This window comes from Rhipicephalus microplus, chromosome 10 (genome assembly GCF_043290135.1).
Source record: "Rhipicephalus microplus isolate Deutch F79 chromosome 10, USDA_Rmic, whole genome shotgun sequence".
Classification (NCBI taxonomy): Eukaryota; Metazoa; Arthropoda; class Arachnida; order Ixodida; family Ixodidae; genus Rhipicephalus; species Rhipicephalus microplus.
In genome coordinates this window covers 42,004,375-42,031,958 of record NC_134709.1, presented here as the reverse complement: position 1 = coordinate 42,031,958, position 27,584 = coordinate 42,004,375, and the positions used below count along the sequence as shown (strand labels likewise).

General features: G+C 45.9%; 1 protein-coding gene across 4 annotated transcripts in view; it reads left to right on the top strand.

Annotated features, from left to right (window-relative positions):
- Cpes (Ceramide phosphoethanolamine synthase) overlaps positions 1–27,584 on the top strand; it is a 91,704-nt gene that overhangs the window by 48,276 nt on the left and 15,844 nt on the right. For 2 of the 4 annotated variants that reach the window (XM_075875549.1, XM_037431709.2), the window contains exons 2-3: positions 14,873–14,918; positions 26,526–26,847. In XM_075875549.1, the coding sequence (XP_075731664.1) occupies positions 26,548–26,847 (300 nt within the window). In that variant the 5' untranslated portion in view covers positions 14,873–14,918; positions 26,526–26,547. Of the gene's footprint in view, positions 1–39; positions 294–14,872; positions 14,919–26,525; positions 26,848–27,584 lie in introns of those variants that run through there. The other 2 variants (XM_075875550.1, XM_037431710.2) reach the window with 2 other exon arrangements.

Genomic DNA, 27,584 nt, shown 5'->3' with positions numbered 1-27,584 from the left:
TTCACTTACGGCCTGCTTATCATGACGGGGTGCCTTAGTCGAACGCCACGGAAGTGTGGCGTGTGAGCTTCATGGGAGGCGTTGTAATGCAATAGGTTTCATCAAGGGGCCAAGTGTTCATTCGCTTTTTGTTCTTGCGACACTTATAGGGACTCGTGTAGGCTGACGTGAGCTCGAAGATGTCTTGTCTTCCTGCCGCCGCGTGTATGTATCGAAGATGATAAAGAATCCAGGGTATTTCGCCGTCGTCGCCATCAGCCTATTGATCTGTCGATGCCCACTCCAGGACTAAGGTATGTCCCAGTGATCTTCTGCTCACGCGCAGCTCATTGCACTTCACACCAGCATATCTTTCTTCACTCTGCAGCTGACCCTCTGTAGCCTTCCCGAAACGTGTGTTTCAGTCTTCCGCGGTACTCAACTTCACACCTCATTTGACTTTTTTTTTTACTCGAAATTAATCTGCAGCAGGGGTGTGCAACATTTTCAGAGGAAGGGTCAAGTTTCATGAAGCCGACACAGCTGGGGCCGCACAGAAAGTATGGGGGAGAGGTTAGCATAGGCAGCATGGAGCAAAAGAAAAAACACTTGGACCATCTCCCAGAAGAGAACACTGATGGGATGCGAAGCAGCAGCACTGCGCGTGGGTGGCGTCACGGGATGAATGGCGCTAACGCGCGCGTGTTGCAGTAAGCGCTGAAAGATTCGTTTGAAGCGATGGCTGGCGTAGGTCTTGTAGGTGACAGGTTCAGACATGTTTCAACGCGCAGGTTAGGCGCGCGTCAGGTTTATTGCGCGTGAGCCGACGAGTCGGTGGTGTAGCGAGCGACTGTCGCGGTAGGTGTTGCGGGCGTATGGACAAGACGGTAGCTGCGGGCGCCGCGGCAAGCGCGCGGTATGCTTGGCAGAGAGAGACGTCAGCGTGCACTGCGAGGTGAGCGTGACGTCAACGCGCAGCAAAGGTGTGACCTACTCGGCACCGCGCCAACAGCTGCGGCGCATTCGTACGGAGGGACAGCGTTACACAGGCTAGTAAAAGAGATGCTTCGCATCTAAAAAAAAAGAGGGAGCATTACGTCACACGAGTGAAGCCCGCCGCGTCGGCCCATCACGCTTGGCCACAATGTCAGAGCGCGTGGTAGGTTTTAGCAGAGTAATTGACCATTTGCGGAAAAGTGAGCGCCCCCTGTCGTGTAAACAGGAAAGCTTCGCTTTTGGTTGGAAAACAAAACGCTTGTTTTGTTGCTTTAGGACCAAAAACGCATGCCCTTTACTGAAACAAGAAGGTAAAGGAGAAAAACATTCTGTTGACGTTTGTATACACGGTGTAAAACAAGAATTTCTCGCGTTTCAGCCTGAGAAATAACCAAGTGAGGTGATACCTGCACTCCGCTACCTCGACGGTTCGCCAGGCTCATTACGCCTGCTCTTTTAAGAAGAGCATTATGTTATACACTTGAAGTTGAACCTTGAAATGTCTGTCGATTAACTATAGGTTCAGTGAGGTTGGCTTGTGCACCGTCTGTGAGGTACGGTGTTTGCGTGAAAACGGCAGTGTTCGCCGTTACTAAGGGTCATATTGATGGAACGCCAGGCTGATGTTTTTAGTAGTAGTAGTAGTAGTAGGATTTTTATTTACAGTAAGCCGGATACAGAGCTCACTGCAGGGGCAAAGGGCTAAAGGCGAACAGCCTGACAAAGGCCCTTGTCCCTCCGCAGTTCGTGACAGTGCAAAGCTTAAACAATATATATATTCAATACATTGGTTTCAAGCAACCTGAAATTGTAAACACAAAATTTAAACATAAATAGCATAAGAAGTTTACATAACACATTTTAAGAATTAGAGGTCACTCTCGTTATAATTCACAACAAAACAATATCAGCGAAACAACATCGAAAACAGACACAAAATGCATGCGGATACAATGAATTCCACTGTATACACTCGTATAATTGACATAGAAGTTGATGAACAATTTAAGCATTTGCAGAGGCATGATACTCCATTACGTAGTTTCGATAGTGTAGACCAGTGGTTATGAATAAGTTCTTTATTTGTTTCTTGAAAGTCGCACTACTAGCCCTAAAGTTCAATTGATCTGCAAGGGTATTTAAAACCTGAGGTACCTGGTAAGCAATACTTTGTTTTCCATACTTAGTTCTTGTTCTAGGAGCTCGTTTCTTTTGTTCTCGCATACTGTAGTGTGGTCTTTCGGTGCAACTTTCTTTATATAGCTTAGTCTTTTGTATTAACTGAAGTAATTTAAAATGATATAATTGATCAATTCCGAGTATGGAATGTTTAATGAATAGTGGAGCAGTGCGCAAGTCTTGTAGATTCCCCCTGTAATTTTCAAAGCAGCGCAATATTTTCTTTTGTATAGTTATTAACTTATGGTAATTCCCTTGTGATGTCGGTCCCCAGACTAACATCCCATAACTTACTTTAGAATGGAAAAGTGCGTAGTACGTACTTATTTTTAACCTCAATGGGATTAAGTGCATTGTTCTAAAAAAACAACCAACTATTCGCGCTAATGCGGTGATAAGATGATTTACATGTGTATTCCAGTTTAATTCCTCCTGAAACCATACACCAAGAAACTTTTGTTCCCTAACATGTGCGATGCAATTTCCTTCGAATTTTACAGCTTTGTTACTAATAGGTTTGTTTATAGGTCGGAATATCATATAGGTTGTTTTTTTTTTGCATTCAAGCGCAGTCCATTTTGCCTTAACCAATTTGAAAGATTGCTTAGATAATTATTTACACTGACCTCAAGTGATAATAGATTGTCTGATGTAAAGAAAACATTCGTATCGTCAGCATGCATTATAAGTTCAGGAGAATGAGGTATATCGACAATATCATTTATATAGACAAGGAACAATAATGGCCCCAGTATAGACCCTTGGGGGACTCCTTGGTTCAACTTTATCTTTGCAGAAATAGTGTTATTCAGTTTTACATATTGATAACGATCTTCTAGGTAACTTTTAAACAGTTGTAGTGCAACTCCACGCACCCCATAACTTGATAATTTATGAATCAATGATTTGAATTGTATGGAGTCAAATGCCTTTTGAAGATCGAGGAAGAGCCCAAGAGTATATTTTTTGTTTTCCATATTTTCGATTATCTTATCTTTGATATACAGTAGAGCTTGTTCTGTTGATTTATTTTTTTGAAAACCATACTGACTTTTTGTTATTATTTGGTGCTTATTAAAAAAGGATGCAAGTCTATCATAAATAACCCCTTCAAATATTTTTGATATTGTTGGAAGCACAGATATAGGTCGATAGTTCGCTAAAGTATTGATATCACCACCTTTATGTACTGCAGTGACTTTTGCTACTTTTAGCTGCTCTGGAAATACACCGTTAGTGAGGGTGAGGTTGATAATATAGGCCAAGACATTAGATATCAATGGTGACACCATTTTTAACTCAACAGAACCTATCTCATCAATCCCTGATGCAACATTGTTTTTAAGTTTTCTAATTAATCTTTCTACTTCAACCGGATCTGTGGGTGCGAGAAAAATAGAATACGGCAAAGGAGATTTATCAGGAGTTGGAGCATTATCTCGCTTTTCATCCGTTAAAATGAAGGAACCCGCATTTATGAAATGTTCATTCATGACATTGGCCAACCTTTCACCACTGAAAATCTGACCATTAATTGTTAGGTCCTGTGTCCTATTACAACCCTTTTTTCTGTTCGTAAGCCCATTTATGACCTCCCATAGCTTCCTCTGGTCATTGTAAATGCTTTCAAATAAATTTTCATAGTAGTTCTGTTTAGCCTTTCGTATTTCTGAATTTAAAACGTTTCTATATTTCTTGTACTCAGCTAAGGCGTCTGTGTTCCGCGAACGGATGAATTCATGATACAATTTATTCTTTATTTTTATGCGCCGGTAAAGATCACGATTTATCCAAGGCTTTCTGCATTTCTTATTTCTGCCACGTGAGCGCTTCTGAAGTGGAAATGCCGCATCATAGCTAGTACTCAATAACGTCATGAATGTGTTATAAGCATCATCAGGATTTTCTTGTCTATAAACAGTGGTCCAATCTATGTTCTGAACTAGCTGAAAAAAATGTTCCCGAGTTTTGCTGTTTTTAATTCGGTGGAAAGATGTCTTTGTTTTCTGACCAATTTGAGAAGTAACTCGTGCAAGAAAGAAAATGGGCATATGATCACTTATGTCATACGCAAATACCCCGGATTTTATATTCTGTGAGCTTAAATTTGAGGCGCATATATCAAGGAGCGTAGCACTTGTTGATGTAATCCTAGTAGGTGAACGTATAAAATTTGTACTTCCATATGTAAGTAAGAGCGTTTCAAAATCTTTTGCATAAGGATCATTGGAACAGAGGTCAATGTTTATGTCACCCATTACTATGCAAGGAGTATTCCCGCGAACAGTGGATAACACAACATTAAGATACTCAATAAATTTCTTTTTGTGGCCATGTGGTGGCCTATATACGCCAATTACTATGAATGGGCCAACACACATTGTAATGCATTCAACATCATCGTTCATAACAGTATACTTATCAAGCAGTTCACTCGAAAGCGTATCCTTAAAATAAATAGCAAGACCTCCACCTTTTTGCTGGTTACGACAGAGAAGTTCATGACTATAGCCTGGAAAGAACGGTGCATCTTCTTTATAAGTAATCCATGTCTCGGAGAAAACTAGCACATCAAATCCAATAGCTATAGACCATACAAAATTAGCAATGTCGTCGACCTTTCTTTTTATGCTTCTAAAATTTATATGCAATGCTTTAAACAAGCTTTTTCCGGATTGAAATGCCCTATTAAAGTCTTCAACACTGTAATACTTTTGGTTATTTACAAGATCAGTCATAGTGGAATGTTTTTCAATTTGTTATGACATATGTCACATCTAATTTCTAATTTTAGCCAGGCTTGTCTCATCCGCAATGTGTATTACTCGTGATCCTTCATCTTTGCGTGCAAGGATTTTGCCACCGGATGTCCAGACAAATTTCCATGCGGCTTCTTTCTTTTTTTGTATTGCCGCTGCAAGCAATGCCTTGCCCTTCTGCGTCAAATGCTCATTTACAAAAATGGGCGTTTTTTTTTTGTCATCCCCAAGCATAGAACTATCGAGCCTCTTTTTTCTACATTTCGCCAGTATGTCGTCACGTTTTGTTCTTTTTACAAAACGAACGATTATTTTCTTCACACCAGGCTTAGGAGTGGGAATCCAGTGGCATGCGTCAATATCAGACAGATCAACTGCCGTGCCGACAGCTTCGCTTATCTTTCTTACAACATCCACTGGATCATTCCCGACCGACGGTTTTCCAACCAAAACCAAAACGCCTGTACAGGAACGCTACCTGTGCGGTTACTGCTCATGCGCAGTGGTTTTCCCGCAAATGGTCAATTCAATCATATGAGTTTATAGTACAGTGTACTGTAATATATTGGGTAGTGGGTTCAGGGAGCAACGGCGAGCGACGCTTGTCACGTTGACAGAATGAGGTGGCGCCACCAGAACATGGAATCGTCGCTCTGTGTTTCGGTGCATGCTCCGTAAAAGTTGCCGCTGCCCACTGGAACTTCCTGCCCAATTTGACATACGTATATGTGGTAGCGGCTTACGAAATCGTCCCTCACGCAACAACGTATCGTGATCATTGGACTGCGTATACGCTTCAGATGCTTCGATCGCGATGCTGATACGCCCAAATTTAGCTCAGTTGTCATAGTTGTTCTGAAGCGTGCGCTGTGTTAAATTATAATTACCTTGCGCAGCGAACGTTCTGAGATTCTCGGGTGGTCAATATCGAACATCTTAATCACAACCTGCGATCCAATAACGGGTTCTCGGCCTGCGAAAGGAACAAATAACTGTCACTAATGCACAAGGAACCTCCTATTTTTATGTGAAGATCTTCCAACAGTTCTCAAGCAGGTGGTGTGCCTGATTTTCCCCAGAATCAGATTTTTTTTTCTGATACGGCACATACTTGTCTGAATTGCAGTGCGCCGGAAAATTAGAATTTTGGTTAGGAAACCGAAATTCCTAACTTTTCCTAACCAAAAGTGAAGCTCTTCTAAGCAAGGAAAGTTAGTTAAAAAAAAAACAGATCCAAATCTTTTTATTACCCAAATCCGCGCTCCCGCCCCGCCGCGGTGGTCTAGTGGCTAAGGTACTCGGCTGCTGACCCGCAGGGCGCGGGTTTGAATTCCGGCTGCGGCGGCTGCATTTCCGATGGAGGCGGAAATGTTGTAGGCCCGTGTGCTCAGATTTGGGTGCACGTTAAAGAACCCCAGGTGGTCTAAATTCCCGTAGCCCTCCACTACGGCGTCTCTCATAATCATATAGTGTTTTTGGGACGTTAAACCCCACATATCAATCAATCAAATCCGCGCTCCCCTAAGCGAAATTTCAAGTGTACTTGTGCTACGGAAAGTTTATTAAATGCGAAGCATCTTTTGCGTACTGCAAGCACTTTAGGCGTCTATCTTCGTATCTATCTTTCTATAGCCGCATACGCCTGGGTGTTCTCGTGATCACCCCTTTGGCATGAGCCAAAATTATGGGATGGGAGGGTGACATTGTTTGACGAACATGACGCGCTGGTCACAATATCAATAATGTCACAATTCCGTCACGTACGCCATCTAACACTTCCCGCCAGACAGTGGCACATACCCACTGGTGTGCCACTGGTATGCTATAGTATGTGGCAGGTGGTTGACACTTAATATCTACCCAGGAACGAGAACACACATTGACAATTTCAACGCGTGAGTGTCAAGAAAAAACTTGACATAGGCAGCATTTACCCGAAGAATGCAAAGAATAAATGTCAGGTTCTCAGCGGGAATCGAACCTAAGCATCCTGCATGGCAGTCAAGCACGCCAGGTCACGCCAAGTCACGCCAGGTCTCGGAACTACTTTCCAAATAGACCTTAGTGTTCGTGAAACGTCAATTGTGGTTGCAGTGCTGGCTATTTAATTTTATAAACATTACATATGCACTTCTCTGAATCAGCCGCCACGTAAGGTTAACGTTAAATTATAGTTAGCGGCCAAGACCCAAAATTTATTTATATAGCAGTGTCCAGGGCTATAGCATCGTCGCGAGCACTCATGTCAGCTTATCGCTTCTGGTGTTGCTAATGCTCGTGTTCATGATGACATCGTTGTGCAAAAAAAAAAAAATCGATTATACAAACATCTTCAACTCTTCAACATATGTCTGTGCGTGTAAAATTTGCACATATATTTAGCGTGATTTCATAAGGCGTAGCTCAATAAAAAAATAACAACACGGTTACCTTCCCTCCGCATGCTTCGTACAACGTCGATTCCCATTGTACGTGGGAACTGCCAATTTATTTATTTATTTATTTATTTATTTATTTATTTATTTATTTATTTATTTATTTATTAAGTACCTAAAAGGCCCTGTTCTGGGTATCTGCATGAGGGGCACGAACATAGTAGGTCAGAAAATGGCTTCAATGAATGCCTAAAGGCGGTGGTCTCACTCCGGCGGCACGAACACATCGTTTTTGTCACTTTTCCAACTGACGTGGCGGCTGTTCTTCTTGTCCTATATAGTTAGTTTATGTGTCATCGAAACGCTTAATTTTTGTACATTTTAAACATATCTATTAAAAATAAGTAAGCTTTTAGCATTTGGGTAGGGAAAGCCAAGAATAAGCGCTGGCTACATGGTTTGGTCTGACTGTGTGTCAGCAGTGACCATTTTCTGAAAAATCTGCTGCAGTTTCGTACGTCGTATCGTCAAATAAACCATGACGCGCCGAGTATACGCCCGTGCCCGTTTCTGCACGTTTGAGCGTCGTTCCGTTCGATGGTTTTGTTGTTGTTGTTACCGGCACCGTACGACGCGACGTTAACAGCCCAAGTTGGCGGCATCTAAGTGCGCTCGTAAACGTATATAGTTTATAGTTAGCAGGAACTTATTTTTGACCGAGTTTGTGAATACTATAGAGGGCATCTTCGTTTTAGCGCTACACAAGACAAAACCCAAGATACACAACGGGATTTTTGTTTTAGCACTACACAAGTCAAACCCATGAGACCCGACGGGACTGACAGTTGCATGTCCTGATATTTACTCATGAAATTTGTATCTCAGGAAAGTTTATAGTCCTAGTTTTGTATTGAAGCTTAGTGCGTCACTGTAACGATGTTGCTGCTAGCTCTGAGGTGCTCTTTAAGTTTCAATTATGCTGCGGTTGCTTACCTACTCAGAACGACATGTTCTAAAAAGTACATGTGGCGATGCTCAGACTCGGTTGACTATTAGACGCTCGAACGGTGAAACCTATACGTTCACACTTTTGATGGTTTAGTCAGATGTAGGTACACGTTAAAGAACCCCAGGTGGTCGAAATTTCCGGAGCCCTCCACTACGGCGTCTCTCATAATCGTATGGTGGTTTTGGGACGTTAAACCTGACATATCGATCGATCAATCGATTTGATGGTTTTAGTCGCGTCGCCGGCACAAAGCGGTGACGTTTTAACAGCCCAAGGTAATGAATGGCAAGCTATAACACATCCGTGAACACATTTCATAGGCTCGCGGCTATTTGCAGACTGTTGATAATGACGCCCGAGTGGTCGAAGTATGCATAGGCGCGCGGTACACCGTGACATCTTTATTGGAGCGCGGAGCACTCAATGTATAGTGCGGCGTTCCGATCGTATAGGTGTCTATTGGGCCGTGACATTCAGCGTGTGTTTGTCGCGGCGGCGTGCAACAGCCAGCGACGGTCGCCCCCTCGCAGCGGTATATCTGCTACTTTTTTTTTTTTTGTGTGTCCCCCGGAGTTTGTTTTCGCGCATTGTTCTCATTGTGTTTGATCGCGCGACATGCTCCCGTTTTGTTGACGTCACAAGGCCGGCAGTCCCGCAGCGGCTGCTCGCGTGTGTGATAATAAATAACGTTGTTGCTTTTCGACTCCGACGCCGTATACGCTTTCGCTGTTTTCGTGGCATCTTATCGTTTTAGCGTACACAGAACATTAGCATAGAATAGGGGAGCCCTAGAACAGCGTATACGCAACTCTCGCCATGGACGGCGCTTGCGTCGTCATTTATAGCCTCACGCGGGCCCCCGTTGTGACAGAAGGCGTGCACGGTGATCGCAACGTACGTTATTCTAACGCTAGGTAGTTTTAGAATAGCGCACCGCGAGCCCTTGCGGTGCGGTCGCTGCCACTGCGCATGCGTCGTAACGCGAGTCGGCGTTCGCGGACCGCACGCGGAAAATCCGAAATTGCGTGTGGTAATGGCGGCCCGCATGTGTCCCGCAAGCGCTGGTTTCCGGGCAACGGTGTCGCTGCGATCGTGCGTTGTGGTTCGCAGCAGGGCAAACGCTATTCTAAAACTCTTATGGCGCCCGCAGCGCTTGCAAACGGTAATCTAAAGCTGCCTATTCTAACGCGACCTAATTGCGTGTACGGAGTGTTAGCGTTCATTGGGTGCGATCTTCTATAGCGCGGTCACACAAGGGGACAGCGTATGACGCATACGCAGTGACGACAAATGCGAACGCAGAGCGTTGTGTGCCATATTTAAAAACTGCCTATAGTTTAGCGTTGAAAACTTCCGCCGTGATTCATCGATGAGTGTGATAGAATGCTTTAACGTTGAGTTCGTATTTAATTTAACGTGGGTAACCAAAAAAAAAACAGCGCATGTGCAGTGGCGAGTCTGGCGACAAACGCAGATTCGGAGCTTTGCGTATACCATATTGCTACGTGCCAGTGCATGGAGTTGAAGAAGACAAAGCAGATAGACTGGCGCCAGCTAATCTGTGTGGCTGGCGCTGCTCGCCTAACCGGCTGTAAATACATCGGTGACTACCCCTCCGAGTCGTTCTCCTTCTCGTAACAATATTTTAAAACTGGATATTTATAGTCGTGTTGAAAAATTTAGCGACGATTCATCAATAGTGTGATAGAATGCGTTAGCTGCTTGATTACCTGTAAGTTACCTTTAGTTACCTTGACAGACAGCACTAGTCAGGTAACATTGGCCAGTAGTTCTGCTATTGTGTGAATAAACACGGTATATAGTCAGCCAAAAAAAAAAAGCACTCAGATTCGGAAATCTTTGAGTGCCAATGCCGTTTCTTAACCATAAACCATTGGTGGAACCTCCGGCGGGGTGACGTGCATATGTTGGCTACTTAGGCGGCGTTTGTGTAGCGGCCGCGGTGTGGTAGCTGCAGCTGTTGCCGCAGCTGCGCTTCAAAATGGGCTTCATAACGGGGAGGCACTACTGACCACGTTTTTGACCGAAGCCTTGAGCACATGCGAACGTTTCGGCTTCGTAGTTCGATTCGGTATGATTATTCCTTGTATTGACGAGTTAGGAAGTGGTGGTTGTAGTAAGAAAACCAACACCAGCGATGCACCATCAGCAACAACCTATATAGAAAGAGAATTGGAAACGATGGAAATCGAACATTTCAATAAAGCGGCTGGCTGGGCTACTTGGTTCTGCATACTTGTAGTATTATTATTTTTTAAGAGGTAGGGGTGGGTTTAACGTTTCAAAACCACCATACGATCATGAGAATCTCGGCCGCCGCAGCCGGCATTCGATTCCGCGACCTGCGGATCAGTTGCCGAGCGCCTTAGCTACTAGACCACTGTGGCGGATCCATACTTGTGGTAGTTCCGCTTCTTTGCATCGGTGTTCTTCATCTTTTTCCACTGTTTTTTTTACTTTTTATTGACCTATTTATAAGAGCCTTCTTGTCAATCAAATCTCGTTTAGAAGTCAGCGCTTTTCCAGTCTGATTGCTGTCCGCCGTGCACATGTGTTATTTTCGCGCTGTTAACCTTAAGCACGAGCAACTCGTTATATGATAAGAATTGAATGATTGCTAAGTGAACAAACGAGGGACGCTTGAAAATAGTGTACGGGAATAGATGGATAACACATTGCAGAAAACGCGCGTGGAGCAGTGTGGGTGAATTCGTCACCAATGTGTCGTATACAAATGCCATTATCAGTGACGACGATAAGCGAAACCACCCAGTTTCCCGTTTATTTTTTCGTCGCTTCTAACACTAACGTATTAACGAGGGTGTGATGAATTAGGGAGGGACGCAGGGTCGCGAGTTAGATTTCTGATCTCAATACTTACTGCTGACTGACTGGGGCGAACACCATGTAGGCTTTTTTTGTTTTTCCTTTTCTCGTATGCTCACATTTAACGTCTGGGCGCAACGCAATTAGAACAATGTGCGCAACAGTTTCCGCGCAACAAAAGTTGTTGCACATAACGCATACTTGTATCATAAGCAAGGTAGTATAAGAACGATGTATGCTGAACTTTCTTACTCAAGTTTCCGAAATGAATATTTTGCAAGAACAATATGATGAGAAAGTTGTGTGGCACATGTGCAGCCGCGCATATTGTGCCCTTGTGTACAACACTTGTTCGCAGTGTAAATTCTGCGACACTGTGTGCAACAGTTTGCTTTGTAAAGATCTCGATTGACAACTTTACTAAAGGAGTTTCATTGCTAAAGCGCTCAGTAAGCAAATTGAGCTTTGTGAAGATAACGACAAAAGCGTTGTGAAATGGTTGTCACTATAGGCTTGTGCGAATAGTCATTTTTAGGTTCGAAGCGAATTCAAAGCAATATTGATTTTGGTCGAATAATTTCGCGTCGAACTTGAATAGCATATATGGCATATAAAGAAAAATGGGCGTACTTATTATGACCTAAGTAACCTAAACAATACTTTTTTAATTGAAATATGGCCTCTATGCAAATGCCTCTTTTTTTTTTGTTCAAGGGAAATCTAAACAGCTTTGAGTAGTAGCAGGATTTGACTTTCGGTACGATGCGAGTGCTTAAGAGGTGGTCATCTCCATAGCTCTCACTTCCACAAAACATAGGTTCATTCTGAGTGACTCACACACAGGTCGCGATTGGAAACTTTACGTGCGGACGTATCTCGCAAAGTTCCCCGAAAATTCAAGTGAGGAGCCAGAAACTGGTGGATTTGGAGGAACGAAAATATCTAATATCATTCCCGGTACACACAAACATAGCTACCTACAACCCGGACGAGACGGTCCAAGCGCTGTTGCGAGATTTAACCCGCCGCGTAGCTCAATTGGTGTACCCTCGTCGGGAGATGCTGCTGCCAAAATCGAGCATTTATTACAAGGCTGAATCGCCAGCTATGCAGAACACACCAAATATTATCGTGACTTGAGGGCAGAGTTTCCCTCCACTTTACCCAAAATTTGATCGAAAACGGGTGACAGATTGGCGCAAATCGCAAACCGATTCTTTTCCCAGTCCTGCTTAGCTATGCGCATAATGTTTCCAGAAATCTACCCATACACGATAGGAAAAGCTTGTAAAATAGAAGCGGCCTCCCTTATCCACAGAGGTGTCCCAAGCAGCAAACAGATTCCCCGTAACATCACCGGGAGCGATAACGTACAACGCTGCTGAGCTCTAATTTACAAGATCAACCATGGACTATCCAGCTGGCCAGGGAGGCTACTGGGAGACAAGGTCTTTCATCCTCCATCTGAGTGGTCTAGCCCTGACCATTACCTAGCTAGATCTCGAAATAAAGTTGTTTCTTTCATTCTGGGAATACATGCCGTCACAATATGCTTTTAGGCTTGATAAAACAATGAATTATTTCAGAATATTATGTTCATTTAAAAGCGCTTTACAACAATCTTTCAAGTACCCATTGAATGGATTCACTAAAGAAGCTTGTTGCCTCCCGAAGTCATAGCCGCAATTTTTTTTTTTTCAAGAATCCGCCCAGTATGAGCGGAGGTGCAAAGATTTGTAGCACGCTGGGATTGCGTTGTCTCTTGTCGTCCCTATATGAAAGCGCTGGACGCTAATCAGGTAGGTATATAGCACGGGTAAAGAAAAAAAAAATCGTGCGCGCTTCGTGACCTCGAGCCCTTTTCTCTTTCTTTTCCTTTAAATACGCGGCTTTTTAGTGCGATCGCGCACGTACGCACGGATAAGTTGTGACCCCCCGTGGCGGCCCCAGTAACGGCAGAGCGTTCCATGCCGCAATCAGCCAATGGCTGATACAATGGCTGTGACGAGTGATTTTTGCGCTTGTGACGTCATTTGCCGTGAGAAGAGGGCAATATTTAGCTGACTATGAGAACTTATTGGAAATTGGAGGCCGGCGTGCTGCGCTATAATATTTGACTCGCGTGTTCTCGGTAGCCTCTACTGCCGATCGGCAGCGTTTTCGGATTATACTCAAGAAGTGTTGCAGGGCCCCTTCAAATTTGAAGGAGGGGCTTTGCGGCACAGCGAATTTTTCCAAATTAGGTTCTTTCACGGCTTAGCACTTATGCACTGCAGTGAAACCATCTTTACAAGTGGTTACGTGCGGATTAATATACTTCTTCTACTCGTTCATTGCGAATACTTCGAAATTTTCGATAATTCAATTTCGAATCTAAGCGAATTCGAATACTCTACTATTCGTTTTAATATTCGAAGCATTCGATTATTCCCACATGCCTAGTTGTCACCTACTTTTTTCTCACCTACAAATGTCAAAACATTGTAACTAACGAATGTTGCTAACTGATGGCGTATGACGTTGCTCATGCCGTACGCTATCGTGATGACGTCGTCGTGCCGCCAGTGCTTACAGATGCGCTCAGGGGCGGTGACTTACCGGACTGTTACAGACTGACGTGTGATTGACAGGTGCAAAGGTGGAATGGTTTGTTGTCTTTGCAAAATACGACTACTTCTTTTGTTTCTTTAATCGTGACGTTCCATCCCTCGACACGTGTGCGAAGGATGGATGACAGCTGGATCTTTACAGATGAACGGGCGGTGCCCGATGCAGTCTGGTTTATATAATCATTAGCTCGTATTGTTTCTGACAGTTAATGTATAGTTTGAAGCGCGTGATCTCCCGGTCATCTGTAACTATGGAAGATCTGTACTCTGCACTGGGGGGGGGGGGGGGGGGGTTGAACTGGTTGTACTGCGGAAAGGTTTGCATTGTGATTGATCCTCGTACTGTGACGGGGAAAGGTTTTTCGTGGTAAAATACTGATGGCTTGCGGATAGATGGTTCCGCGGAGTAGTTAAGACCGTTTGTATACACTGCCGATAATTTGTGGCATACGATTTGGCACGTACAAAGAAAGGTTTTCGCGTGTAGGAATGCCGCTCTTATATAACACACAACGCTATCGCCCTTGCATTGGCTTTCTATAACTTAACGTCATTATTCCGAGTTATTTTACATTCGTAATTAGAGGTAAACATGCACCGTTGGTAAAGTTGGTTCTTTGCAGCTCTGTCGGCTTTTGAATGCTGTCGGCTTTGGAATGCTGTTTTTCTGGCTTATAGTGTCGCAATAGTTTGATATAGTCAGAAGAATATATACTATAGTCTACTAGTACAATGCAAGCTGACGTCTATGTTCAGCTCTCTTTTAAAAGCTTCGCGTTTTAATATCCAGTTCTTTAGGTGCCTTATCGACCCTGGGAAGTCGCTCGCTACTGGCATAATGTTTTTTATCGGATGTCAAGGCAGCTTCTATAGATAAGACGCCCTTGGAGACAAGCTGGCGATCCGTATTTGCGTTCTCCGCCAGACACAGTGGGGCGTGACAGTGCAGCCGAAAAGATTAGCACGTCTGAGCTACACGTACTTCGCATTTGCAACTGTAGTAGTAAACGTAATGTCGCTGCGGCTCGACTTGTTTCTGACTACTTTTTTTCTTTACTTTTTTTTATTTCACTCAGTCTTCTTACCTCATGGCATCTTCGCTTTCTTGTCCTTTTTCAGAGGCATCGATGAGAGTGGTCGTGGATAGGCTTGGACATTCCCTTGGGTGAGTTGCGGTGCTCTTTGTCACCCCCCCCCCTTTCTTTTTATATTTTCTTTTCGAAGTAAAGGCGGAAGTTTATGAAAGTCCTGCCCAACGAAGAAACCTACATCGTTACATGGATTAAGTGCCTTTATGGAACTATTTTATTGGGTATGAATAAGTTTCAAGGTTATTTACGCTCGCAGTTCTCAGCGCATCACCCGCCGCGGTGGTCTAGTGGCTGAGGCACTCGGCTGCTGACCCGCAGGTCATGGGATCAGATTCCGGCCGCTGCGGCCGAATTTTCGATAGAGGCGAAAATGCTTGATGTCCGTGTACATAGATTTAGGTGCACGTTAAAGAACCTCGGGTGGTCGAAAATTCCGGAGCCCTCCACTACGGCGTCTCTCTGAGGCGTTAAAGTCGAACAATTTTTAAAATTAATTCTCTGCGTGTCCTTCTCAGTATCGATGCTGTTATGAGAGCGACTCATTTTTTTTATGCGCTGTCCTTTGGACCCTCACTGAGTCCTTGAGAGGCAGTCATTCCGAATATAGTTTCACTGTTTTTGTGTATTTCATACACTGTAATCTTTTTCTTTTACTTATCACACGTGCGTTTCACGCCGTACTCATGCTTTTGTTTACCTTTAGTACTGTAGTATTTTAGGTCATTTTACAGCAATTTTACGCTATCATTCATCATACCAGGGCCGTACCCAGGAATGTTTTTTTTTTTTCATGGACGGGGGGGGGGGGGGGTTAATTGGTAGAACGGCTAACTTTGGCATTTGGTGGTGGATGTGAAAAGGAGTACATACTTCAGTATCACCCTAGAAGTTGGAGCATAAAAAAAAAAAATTCTGGGGGCTTCAAAACCTCCCCAATTCCCCCTGAAGCTACAGCCCTGGATCGCACCCGTTGTCATGTCTTGCCGATATTTCGTCTTCACTGGCCCTTGATATCATGTCATACATTATTGTTATGTATAAGTGTCACCATAAGTTGCTGCACGTATGTACATATGGGTGAGCACGTACGAACGTGACCTTTATTATATACCTTACGATCCGCCGTCATCCCGCGTGAAAAACAGGAACACAGCATTGGTGACGTAGCGGGTGCAGCGTTTCGCAGCTGTGCACGAGGACGTGGGTTCGATTCCCAGTCGCTGCGGTTGTACACTGCGACCGCAGTGCGAAGGCGTGATGGCCGTGTACTTAGATTTGTGTAAACGTTAAGTACCCTCAGGTTGTCAGATTTTGACGTAGATTATAGTTGAAATGTCTTACCAATAGGGGCAGGCCTCATAATCATATCGTACTTTTCATATTAACAGAAACAAACAAACAAAAAAGAACGGAGACGTGCAGCTTTGCCAACTTTTCCGACGACAATCTCATTAATTTGGTTTCGTGTGTGTCGTATCAATTTAACTCACGGTCCGTGAAAAATGTGTGTGTGTGCGCGTGTGCTTGTTGGTAATAGGCAGTCGATACTTCTTGTATTACTTGTATTAGTTTTTTTTTTTTTTTACTGCGTATTGGGATCGCCGGCCTGAACGTAGGCCTACCTTTCCGCCTCTGCGTCATTATTGAACAGACACAACACAGCTTACGAAGATATTTTCGTCTCAAGTGTATTTAGACAAAAATTGCACGAAAAATTTTTCGATTGTAAGCAATGCGCCTCCGACGTATCGGGAGACTGTCTCCCCCTCATTTATTGCAAATGCGCCTTCTGAAATTTCGCACCTCAAAGGTGCGGTGAGCTAAGTTGTCAGACATTCAAGCCGCAGGGAAAAGCCAGCTTGTCAGTAGAGTGAAGCGCAAGAGTGCATGTTAGTTCAGCGTAACTTAACGGGTGTGATGCCTGCAAGAGGCATTTGCCGCCTAAAAGTCGTTATATAACATATTAAATCCAGCTTTTCGGTGTGCTGCTGTTGTTAGCGCCTGTGCGGCTTCTTTTTGTTTGGAAGCAGCTGCCCAGATGGCGCTCTTTGCGCTCGTGGTAAGCATTTCGCGCGCATGTGTAAGTGTTCCCACGCTATTGCACAGCTCGTTTTTTTTTTTTTGCCGGCATTTCGCTCTCTTTCTTTTTTCTCCTTCGAGCTCTTTCAAAAATTGTTTCTCGTTATACCATTTCAAACAAGACATTGTCATATTATTTATGCATTCGCGTTATATTAAGAACTAACATTCGAGGGCTTCTATTGACGAGACGCACTCAACGTGCCCTGTACTTTCGTTAAATTTTTAGTACGTATTAGCAGGAGTTAAGTGAGCAAAATTAACAAAAGTAACGTCGTACTCTGTGGGCAGACACGGGGGTTGTTCGTGGCTGGTGCACTGTATTTGCTTGTTTAATACGAAAGCTGCTGGCGTACGTTAGGCAGTTACGGCTGTCGAGGCAACTCTCAAATGCATCGAATGGGCTGCTAAAATTCCCTCGGAATCTTTCTCGTAACGGATACCTTACAAGTGCGCCGGTTACCTTTTTTATAGCGAGGGACCTCGTACAACTCCCATCTCCAATTCATATCTTACGCCCTGTGCATAGTTTATTCGCACATCAAAGCACACGCGTCCGTAAGGTGGCGTTGGTGTGGTATAGTGTGTCGTCGCCGCGGTGCTATTTTCGATTGCCGGCGCTTTGTAGGGCTGATTGTTTATGCGGTGTACTCATCTTCACAGCTGACCGCGCGCGCACCGCGTGGTCAACTATGCAGACAATCAACTATGTCAACTATGCAGTCAACTATGCAGACCCCTACTGGCATGCAGACCCCTACTGGGATGGGGTCATCGCCCCCTCCTCCCCACCGCAAAGCCTATGTCAGCGAACCCCCCTCTCTCCCGTCGTCAGTGCATGTCGTACACCTCCTATCACCAACTAGGACGAATGAGTAAAATTATTGTGAGCACAAGTTAACAGTACTTATACTGTGATGAAGTTTTCGTGTCAACAACAAAAAAGTGAGGAGGCATCTACAGGCCCCTCATCCGGTGTTACTTCAAGCGACCCCCCCCCCCCTCCCCCGCCCGTAAAATGAGAGTTTGTGTCCACTCCTACGCATTAACAACTTACGAATTCGTAAACAAAAACGCCGTAGACTGACCGCTCGCGGCGTGGACGTGTTGACGTCGCGTGTTCCGTAAGCTCTCCCCACTACTTGAAGAGATCCCATTTACTCCGTTCCCTGCGCGTGTAAGTTCCCCAGCAACGCCCAGGAACACTGCGTGGCGCCACCTGTTTGAGCGCACAGTCATTTATTTACTACGCGGAAGTTCGCCTCCGACGGTTGTCCCGAGAGGGCGTTTTAGCGGCGACCACTTAATGGTGCTTCGCGTACAACGCGACTCGCGTCAGCCCTCGGTGAAAGGCTCGAACCGCGGATTGTTCGTTTCGTGCGAGGTTGCTTCTTTCGCTTGGCCACAGGTCACTCTTCCGCCCTCTCTTTCCGCTCGCAAGGGTGGAAGTTGAAATGGATTCTTTGCACGACATCGCGGGTGGAAGCACGCTTTTACCGCTGCAATGGCCTTTCTGCATAATGAACGATGCGGTGTGTGTGTATATATATATACACACATGGTCGTGCATGTATATACGAATGGCCCCACGGCCTTTGTGTTTCGACTTTTCTGTACGACATGTAGACATAGCCGCGAAGTGAACCTTCCTGGCTGCGTGGTTTCTTAATGGATAGCGTTGGCCTTGGTTTTGCAAGCCTTGTGTTTAGCCGGGGTCTCCGTTATATGTATCTCAAAGTATTCGGCATCAACGCTAATTGTGCGAGCCATTGGGCTCGCCCATCGCGCGTAAGGAAACACACTTGCTCGCATTGTGGGCAACCTCGCGTGCCGTAAACGACTAGAGCTTCGTTGAGCCACATCGAGTGTGGGCGCGCCTGGTGCATTGTGCGCTTGACGAGTTGTGTAAATAGGTCGTTACGTATGCCGCATGGACGCCCGGTCGAACGTGTCGTGGGATCCTAATGCATTGTGGAGAGGGACACCGTAGTAACATTGCAAAGGTAGCGTGCGCTCTTAGCTTTGTTACGCAAGTGGAGTTCTGGGGATACGTGTGCTTTCGCAGTGTGGCTTGCGCGCTTTCTAACCCGTCACGCCGCAAGCGAAGGGAAAGAAAAACTCACGGGCGATTCGGGAGGCCCGCCTCGCCCCCTGCATAGCGTCGAATTCCGTATCCACCACTAACAGCACTTCGTCTTATGTAGACTGCTGCAACAACGTTATATAAGGGCTATATAAGTTGCCAAACTGAGTTCGCTAAAGAGCGCAATTCGAAGTGAAGTTAGGTTAAATCTTTTTGTCAGCGACGTCGTGTCTAGATCTATTTGAGATTGTTGAGCAGAGCAATCGAATTAGGTGGTGACAACTCCAGCAATTGAACGATACGCGCATGATAGTCCTTGCGAGACGATGCTCGCGTGATTGGTCGGTGTAGCCCGTGACGTCAGGTAAGGCCAACCTTCTTCTCTATCCGGGCGATTCGCATACGCTTCTTTCTAGACGAGCATCGTAAAAGTGCTTTGACCAACGTTACTAGAACGTTGGCTTTGACGTCACCGACGAAGGCGAGAAAAAGACTAGCATTTCAAATGTAAGAATTTGAATTGTGTCATAAGAACTGACTCATCGTGCCTAGACCTATACTACTACATACTGTATACTGTTACGTTCTGTATACTACTGTTACGGTGCTCGGCTGCCGACCGGAAGGATGCCGGTTCGAATCCCAGCTGCGGTGGTCGTATTTCTATCGAGGCTAGAAGCTCGTGTGCACGTTGTGTACATGTTTGTTACAAGCTGCCACTCTAGCGTCGCCAGCGCGAAGTCGGCGACGGGAATGACAGCAGGTCGGTTCGTTCCGTACGCAAGCAGAGACAGTGAAGAGATCAGAGACGTGAGAAAACAAAACAACTTTACTCTAGTGATATTGCAGCACACGGGATCTAATACAACACTTCAATACAACTAACAAAATACATCGACACTTGATACAATTAAAGAAATATATAACAGAAACAATAAATCAGCCTACGAGAGAGACCTCTTGCAAACTACACAAACTAGCAAGAATAGAACGACGGAGGAGAAAGTTCGAAGATATAAACAGGTGAAGGCATACGTGTGATGACCGGCAGCGTTGTGTCCCCGACGATCGGATGCGAGAAGTCGAAAAGAGTTCTGGCACGACTGCGATGTTGGCGGTGTTGCAACGCTGGTGGCTCCGGGAGGCTAGTGCTTGCAGGTGACTTCGAGCAGGTTGAGCTAACTCGAGGCGAAGTCCCGATATCTACGTTGCAGACGTTAATATCGCGTCACAACTAGACGAACGGCTAAGTTTAGGTGGCCAGCCGATACAGAGCCACACTAAAAACTTCTAGAAGAGATGCTTGTTGATCTGTTTCTACACCATCTTGGTCAGCGACTAGTCTGCCTAGCAGGGCAAAATCCTGCGCTTAAATCCCCCTCGTGTCTCCTCGCTCTCTTCCTTGGGGACAAGAGACCTCTACCTGGGTCCAATCATGTGCGTTTAATGGAAGGAAACTCCGACCCAAAAATATTTTGACCCCACCCCTTTTAGGGGCGAAGCTCCTTAAGGCGTGGGCTGTGCGTCCCCTGTATGTAGCCACCTCTCGTTTAGTTCTTACAGTGTTCACTAGATGGGGGTACCGTACCCTGTATGTAGCCATCTCGTTTAGTTGTCGCACTGTTCAATAGATGGCGGTACTTGTAGCTGATGATGAAAAGATGCAAGATGTTATAAACTAGACGGCGGTACTTGTAGTTGATAATGAAAGATGTGAGATGTTATAAAATAGGAATGATGTGACATGCGGCGCGTGTCATTTGTGGAAGGCAATCGTTCGATTTTGTGCGGCAACGTACGCTAGGGGGAGCGTTGTAATAGAATCGAGTGGGCAAAATCTACGGAGAATTTATGGTTTACCAGGTTTACCTCCGGAGCTTCGCCCACTCATCGTCATTCACATCGTGGATATGGTGGCACTTTTTTAATTGGGAGAGGGCCCTCAACTAGCGAGAGTGACAACCTGTCGGGTTGTTGTCATACGGCTTGGCCACCAGAGCGCATCCCCCGCTTTTCCCCGTGGGAACGGTCAAACGTTTGGCTCTCAGCCGGTGCGTCTCGTAGTCTAATTCTTGTTCGGGGTATACCGCGGCCTTCTACGACCTTGCAGACGCCGCCACAGTTACAAAAGGATTAACCGTCGGCGGCGACGTTCTAAGAAGAGCACCCATCCTGCACTTCTCGGCTCCCTTTCATGCGCCCGCCGCTCTCACGGTCAGTGGGGGAGTACGGCGCCCGTTAATTGCCGTGACGCGGTGTCGCCAAAAATGGCCGTCCGTGACAATGTTAAAAACCCCTAAGTGGTCGAAATTTTCGGAGCCCTCCACTACGGGGCGCCTCAAGTAATGATATCGTGCTTTTGACGCGTAAAAACCCAACAGTAATTGATTATTGCCGAATTCTGGAAGACTAGCAGTAGTCATTTTGTTAAGGCACGGAAGACTCCGTGTTGAGCGGAAATTTTGAAGCACGTGTGTGTAATTGCTAAGAACGTTATATATAATGACGCCAACAGGCAAAAGATAGATAGATAGATAGATAGATAGATAGATACATAGATAGATCGATAGATAGATAGATAGATACATAGATAGATAGATAGATAGATAGATAGATAGATAGATAGATAGATAGATAGATAGATAGATAGATAGATAGATAGATAGATAGATAGATAGATAGATAGATAGATAGATAGATAGATAGATAGATAGATAGATAGATAGATAGATAGATAGATCCATCGATCGATCGATCGACACTCACCGTAAAGGATATACTGCCGGCGCTGACTGACGTTCCCACGTTTAATAATTGATATAATTGCCGGGATTTAAGGTTCATTAGGACGTTAAACGCCACATTTCAATAAATTTAACGTCCCAAAACTACCATATAATTAAAAAAAAACGCCGTGGTTGAAGTATTCGGAAATTTCGACCACCAGGGGTTCTTTAACGTGTGTGCCTCAAGCAATTTTGCCTCCATCGAAAAATGCAGTCGCCGCTACCAGAATTCCATTCCGCGACCTGTGGGTCAGGAGCCGAGTGCCTTAGCTTACAGACCACCGTGGCGGGTGACTTTCTCATGTTTAAAGCCCATATATACCCTATAAAGTTGACGGAGGGATGACTGCCTCCTTTAGATCAGTGGTAAAGCAGTCGGACGCCATTATTCGAAGGTCGCAGGTTGGGGCCCTGCAGGCGGCAAGTCATCTTTTTGTCCAGTTTTCTTCCTTCGACATTCACATTACAATTATAGTAACACTTCCTATAAGATTCTCGGCATTAGTTCTCATTACCATTGTTTCTAACGACGACAAAGGAGCCTTAAAATGTACGTTTCTTTCCTTCGTGACGTAGTGCAGTAGCTCTCTCTTAAAGCTACTGAATTAAAGTTCCTCCACTGTAGGCCAGTATGCACCCTTAAGGGTAAAGGTGCAGACTGGTGGCAAAACACATATGACAGGGGTGTTTTAAGGGTGCAGATTGAATTCATAACACCCATGACGAAGGTGTTTTAAGAGTGCAGACTGGTGTCAAAACACCTATAACAGGAGTGTTTTATGAGTGCAGACTGGTTTCAAAACACCCACCACAGGGGTGTTTTAATGATGCAGGCTGATTTGAAAACACCTATGACAAGGCTGTTTTAAGAGTGCAGACTGGTGTCAAAACACCTATGACAGGGGTATTTTGGTTTGTAAAACACCCTTATCGTAGGATGTTAGATATATACGCGGAAAGCACCCTTAAGGGTGTGAACAGGTTTACAGTGTGCCAACTAAATGTTGGCAGGAACTTCAATTTCGGAACTTTGTATTGGGAAAGCATCCGCAGTGCTAAGACTTTCTTCTGCTTTAGAAACAGCATTCGAGACCGCGAAAGCGGGGCCCCTCGATCCTTTTGGTTTTAAGAGTTTTGAGCAAGAGGTGTCAGAAAAGTTACCACAGGGACACGCCGAAACAGCAACAAGATAGACACATGCGATGAGCGTTTGCTTCTTTTTGTGTCCTCTTCTACCGCGGTGTATACTGCGGACCAATAGGTGGCGTTTTCTGCGGATACCCGCAGTAATTATGCTGTCAGCGCCACCTGGCTTCTCTGCACACTTCAGTTATTAATGCGGAAGCCGAACTGCAGTGCCACCGGCGTTCTGTTGTGCGTAAGGATGAGACGCGGGCTAGCTTGCACCGCGAAAGCAAAAGAGAGAAAAAAAAAGGAAGAATACACTATTGTGGGAGTCAAATTGGACGCAGGTGGTGTGTTATTGAGCGCGATCAATTTTTTTGATGGCTCACTAGTTTACAGTTAATGACATTTGTGAAGGGAACTGCTGGATTAGATGTTGTTTTTAATATCTCCTAAACGTCTAGCACAGTTTTTTTTCAATCGAGTGTGGTTTCATTATGCTATCATGCGAAGCTAAAATTAACTAAGGGTTCCTGTAACTTTTCTTTCCTTATAAGAGGCCCTTGAACCATTGTGAGTTCAGCAAAGGGACAGCACCTTTATTTCTGGGCAAGATATTGTAGTTTGAGGTTAGGAAAAAAAAAACGCTAATTTCTACAACCCACGGGAGAACATGACACAATGTCATGGAAATGAGAGGGAGAGGTAGAGAGCGGAAATGAAATGCCACCTTTTGGAGATAAATACCCAAACCGCCACGCGCAGTGGGTACTAGATACATATGGTGAACGGAATAATAAATACATGGATGCACCACTACATGAGCGTCAACAGGCAGGGGAGGGGGCGAAAGGGGCACCTACCCCCGTCAAACCACTTCACGACGACCCTCACCCCACCTGCTACCAAAGCGATATCAGTGATACCACCTCCCTCCCCCCCCCCCCACCGCGATGCAACGCGAGTTTGGACCCCCCCCCCCCCCAAGACAAAATATCACGTCGACGCGTGCACATGCACCGCTAGCAAATGCCGTCGCTAAAGGCAGGAGTTAAGTCTCTGGGTTTCTCTGCAGCCTGTAGACTTTATGAACGCCCGCAGAGCCTTTGTGGGGTGCTATGCGCAGGCAATAGCGCGGTCTACGCTACGCTACGCTACGTGCGCTACGCTACGTGCAGGAGCGTAGCCACGGATAGCACGCCGGGACCGGGCCTTCTCCCCTCCCCCCATTTTTTTTCTCCATGACACAGAGAGCGTAAAATGACCATTTCAAAGGGGTGCCCTTCCCCCCCCCCCCCCATCATTAAAAAAAAATTGGATACGCGCCTGGCCACTGACGTGTTACCGCTAGTCCTTGAGGTTACGAAAGAAGGTTATTTGCTCGATGGGTTCGTTTATGTTTGTTCGACACGATTAATTAAACGCACATGGATGTGCATGTACGCTATGCACATTCACGTGCGTATATACGTCGACAATAGCACGCGTGTGCACATTAGATAACAGTAGTATCTTGGGTTTAACGCCCCAAAACCACGATATGATTATGAGAGACGCCGTAAATATTTGAGAGCTCCAGAAATGCTAGTACACGGGCGTCTACCATTTCGCCTCCCTCGAAATGCGACCGCCGCGGATGGCATCGAACCCGCTACCTTCAGGTAGCGGGTTCGATGCCATCCGCGGGTGGGTACATTCGGTGGGTACATCCGCGGATGCCATCCGCGGGTGGGTACATTCGATGCCATCCGCGGGTTCCACCGCGGGTGGGTACATTAAAAGAAGGATGCAAATAGTATTGATTGATTGATATGGAGAGTTTACCGTCCATAAACCACTATATGATCATGAGATACGCCGCATTGGAGGGCTCCGGAAATTTCGACCACCTGGGGTTCTTTAACGTGCACCCAAATCTGAGCACACGGGCCTACAACATTTTCGCCTCCATTGAATATGCAGCCGCCGCGGCCGTGGATTCGATCCCGTGACCTGCGGGTCAGCAGCCGGGTGCCTTAGCCACTAGATCACCGCGGCGGGGCGATCCATATAGTATGTCAGTATGGAAGCAACTAGGTTTCGAAATACACCTGCTCCTTCTTAGGATAACGCAAGTACTCCAGTAAGGGGAGCAACATCTGTGGTGAATCCTATATGTGCTCTTTCAAGGGAGCACGTTGGATCTTAAACAGGAAATATGTGCGCTATGCTTAATAGCAAGCATATACAAATGACCTGCCTGTCGGGATGCGCTACCTTCATGCACGCATCAAAGCAAACTTCATTGGGGTGATGTTTACAAATAGGGCCGTGAGTGCTGTCTGAATTTTGTCTTGGGAAATGCAAATCAATGTTGCATGATGGCCGGGGGAGTGGGTGAGTGCTGGTGTAGGTTGGGTAGGGGCAAGAGCTGGTGTGGCTTGACGGTGGCAAGTGCCCCCTTTTCCACCCTCCACTGACGCCTGTCTGCAGGGCCTTATCCGGTGGTCAGTGGCTAAAAATCAATGTTCGTGTGCTCCCCTACTTTAATTTGGATTTCCTTGTTACATAAAAAAAAACATCACTCCTATATCTGTTCATAGCTGAGCAATAGGCAGGTGTTTTCTTCTTAAATCCCACAGAGAGATAGAAATGTCGCTACCCCTTCTCTCTACAAATGATGTCATATACTCAAATGACAACGCCATATACCCAAATCCTCAGCCATTGGCTAATTTGAGCATTGTGCCCGTCGTAGTGGCCGTCACGTGCCCGCGCGCGCTATACGGTACCTCGATGGGCGCGCCCCCACTAGCGCGTGCGCGATCTCAGTGAAGGTTAGTTTCGCGTTCAAGAGAGAGAGAGAGAGAGAGAGACAGACAGACAGACAGACAGAAAGAAAAAAAAAGAAAGTGCTCAAGGTCATGTTGTGCGTGTGACGTAATTTCTTTCCCCCGGGACGTATAGTAGTAGCTTCCAGCGCGTCCCTTAGTAGCTTCCAGCGCGTTAGCCGGGACGAGAGAAGAGGGAAAGCAATTGCAGCGTGCGACAAATCCCCGCAACTCCGCTCGCACTCGAGACTTGACGTATTCTGAAATTTTCATCCAGGCTGCGGCGGCTGCATTTTCGGTGGAGGCGAAAATTCTGTAGGCCCGTGTGCTCAGATTTGGGATGCACGTTAAAGAACACCGGGTGGTCGAAATTATCCGGAGCCCTCCACGACGGCGTCTCTCATAATCGTATGGTGGTTTCGGGGGCGTTAAACCCCACATATCAGTCAATCGATCAAAAAGACCCCCCCTCCCGCTTTCCGTAAAAGATATCTGCTTACGCCCCTGGTCGTAGTTAATCGTTGATTGATTTGTGGGGTTTAACGTCCCAAAACCACCATTTGATTATGAGAGACGCCGTAGTGGAGGGCTCCGAAAATTTTGACCACCTGGGGTTCTTTAACGTGCACCCAAATCTGAGTACACGGGCCTACAACATTTCCGCCTCCATCGGAAATGCAGCCGCCGCAGCCGGGAATCGAACCCGCGACCTGCGGGTCAGCAGCCGAGTACCTTAGCCACTAGACCACCGCGGCGGGGCTCGTAGTTAATCGTGTGCTTGCGTGACACTGTGCGCAGGGCCTGAGCGGACGTTGGCGGCATGCTGCTGAACGGCGTCATCGGCCGCGGGGTGTCCGGCGGCGGCGTGATGGCGGGCGGCAAGACGTCCCTGCACGAGCACCGGGTCACGCTGCTCGTGTCCTTCGCGCTGCTCACCTACTTCCTGTGGATGGACGTGGCGCTGTACCACCGCATACAGAGCCTGCAGCTGGTCGGACCCTCGCCCACGCCGGCGCCCTCCAGCCTCTTCTCGCCCTTCACGGGCCTCTCGGTCAAGATGATGATGCTCGACCAGGTCAACAACTACATCCACGCGCCCCTCGCGAACCTCTTCGACCGGGTGAGTGGCGCCCCCCCACTGACATCTGCGTAGGTATTCGGAACGGACACTGTGACGAGAAACGTATACGCGATTGCAAATTCAATTGTGAAGACTATATATCACGTCTATACTCTGAGAATTTCAGCATTCATGGCTGATTGATAGGTGGTGATACTACTCAGTGATGGATATTGTTGGCTATTGAGATAACGACGTATAATTAGGAATTATTGAAGGTAACGTGAATTCTTTTCTCTTGCATTGACAATAAATTGAGTTATTTTTCCAACATTGTTACTTTGTTTTTATTGCGATTGCATTTATATAGATATTCTTGGCGGATTAACGTCGTCGCCTTCATGCCCTGGATATGTATACTTATGCATAGAAAGGACAGTCTACCAGAGATTCGAACCAGCGACCCCTCGCTACACGCGAGCCGCCTGAGACAATTATACCGCGCACCATGACTGCGACGGCATGTTAATCAAAATAGCAATCTATTTACACCATTTATCACTGATGGTAAGCGGGTCTTCGAAGAGATTGAGCGTGTTTTCCATCACGAAACGCTCTTACGTTTTCCGTCAATTTGAAAGCTGCCCCTGAGACGCCCACGAAAAAGTGGCCCCTTTCTGTACCCATTCGTGATGTACAAAAAAAAGAAAGAACGCCGTGAACACCTTGGGTCAGACGGCACCATGTGGCGGGAAGGGGCCTTCCCACACGCCTCAGGTTAAATGAAAAAAAAAATA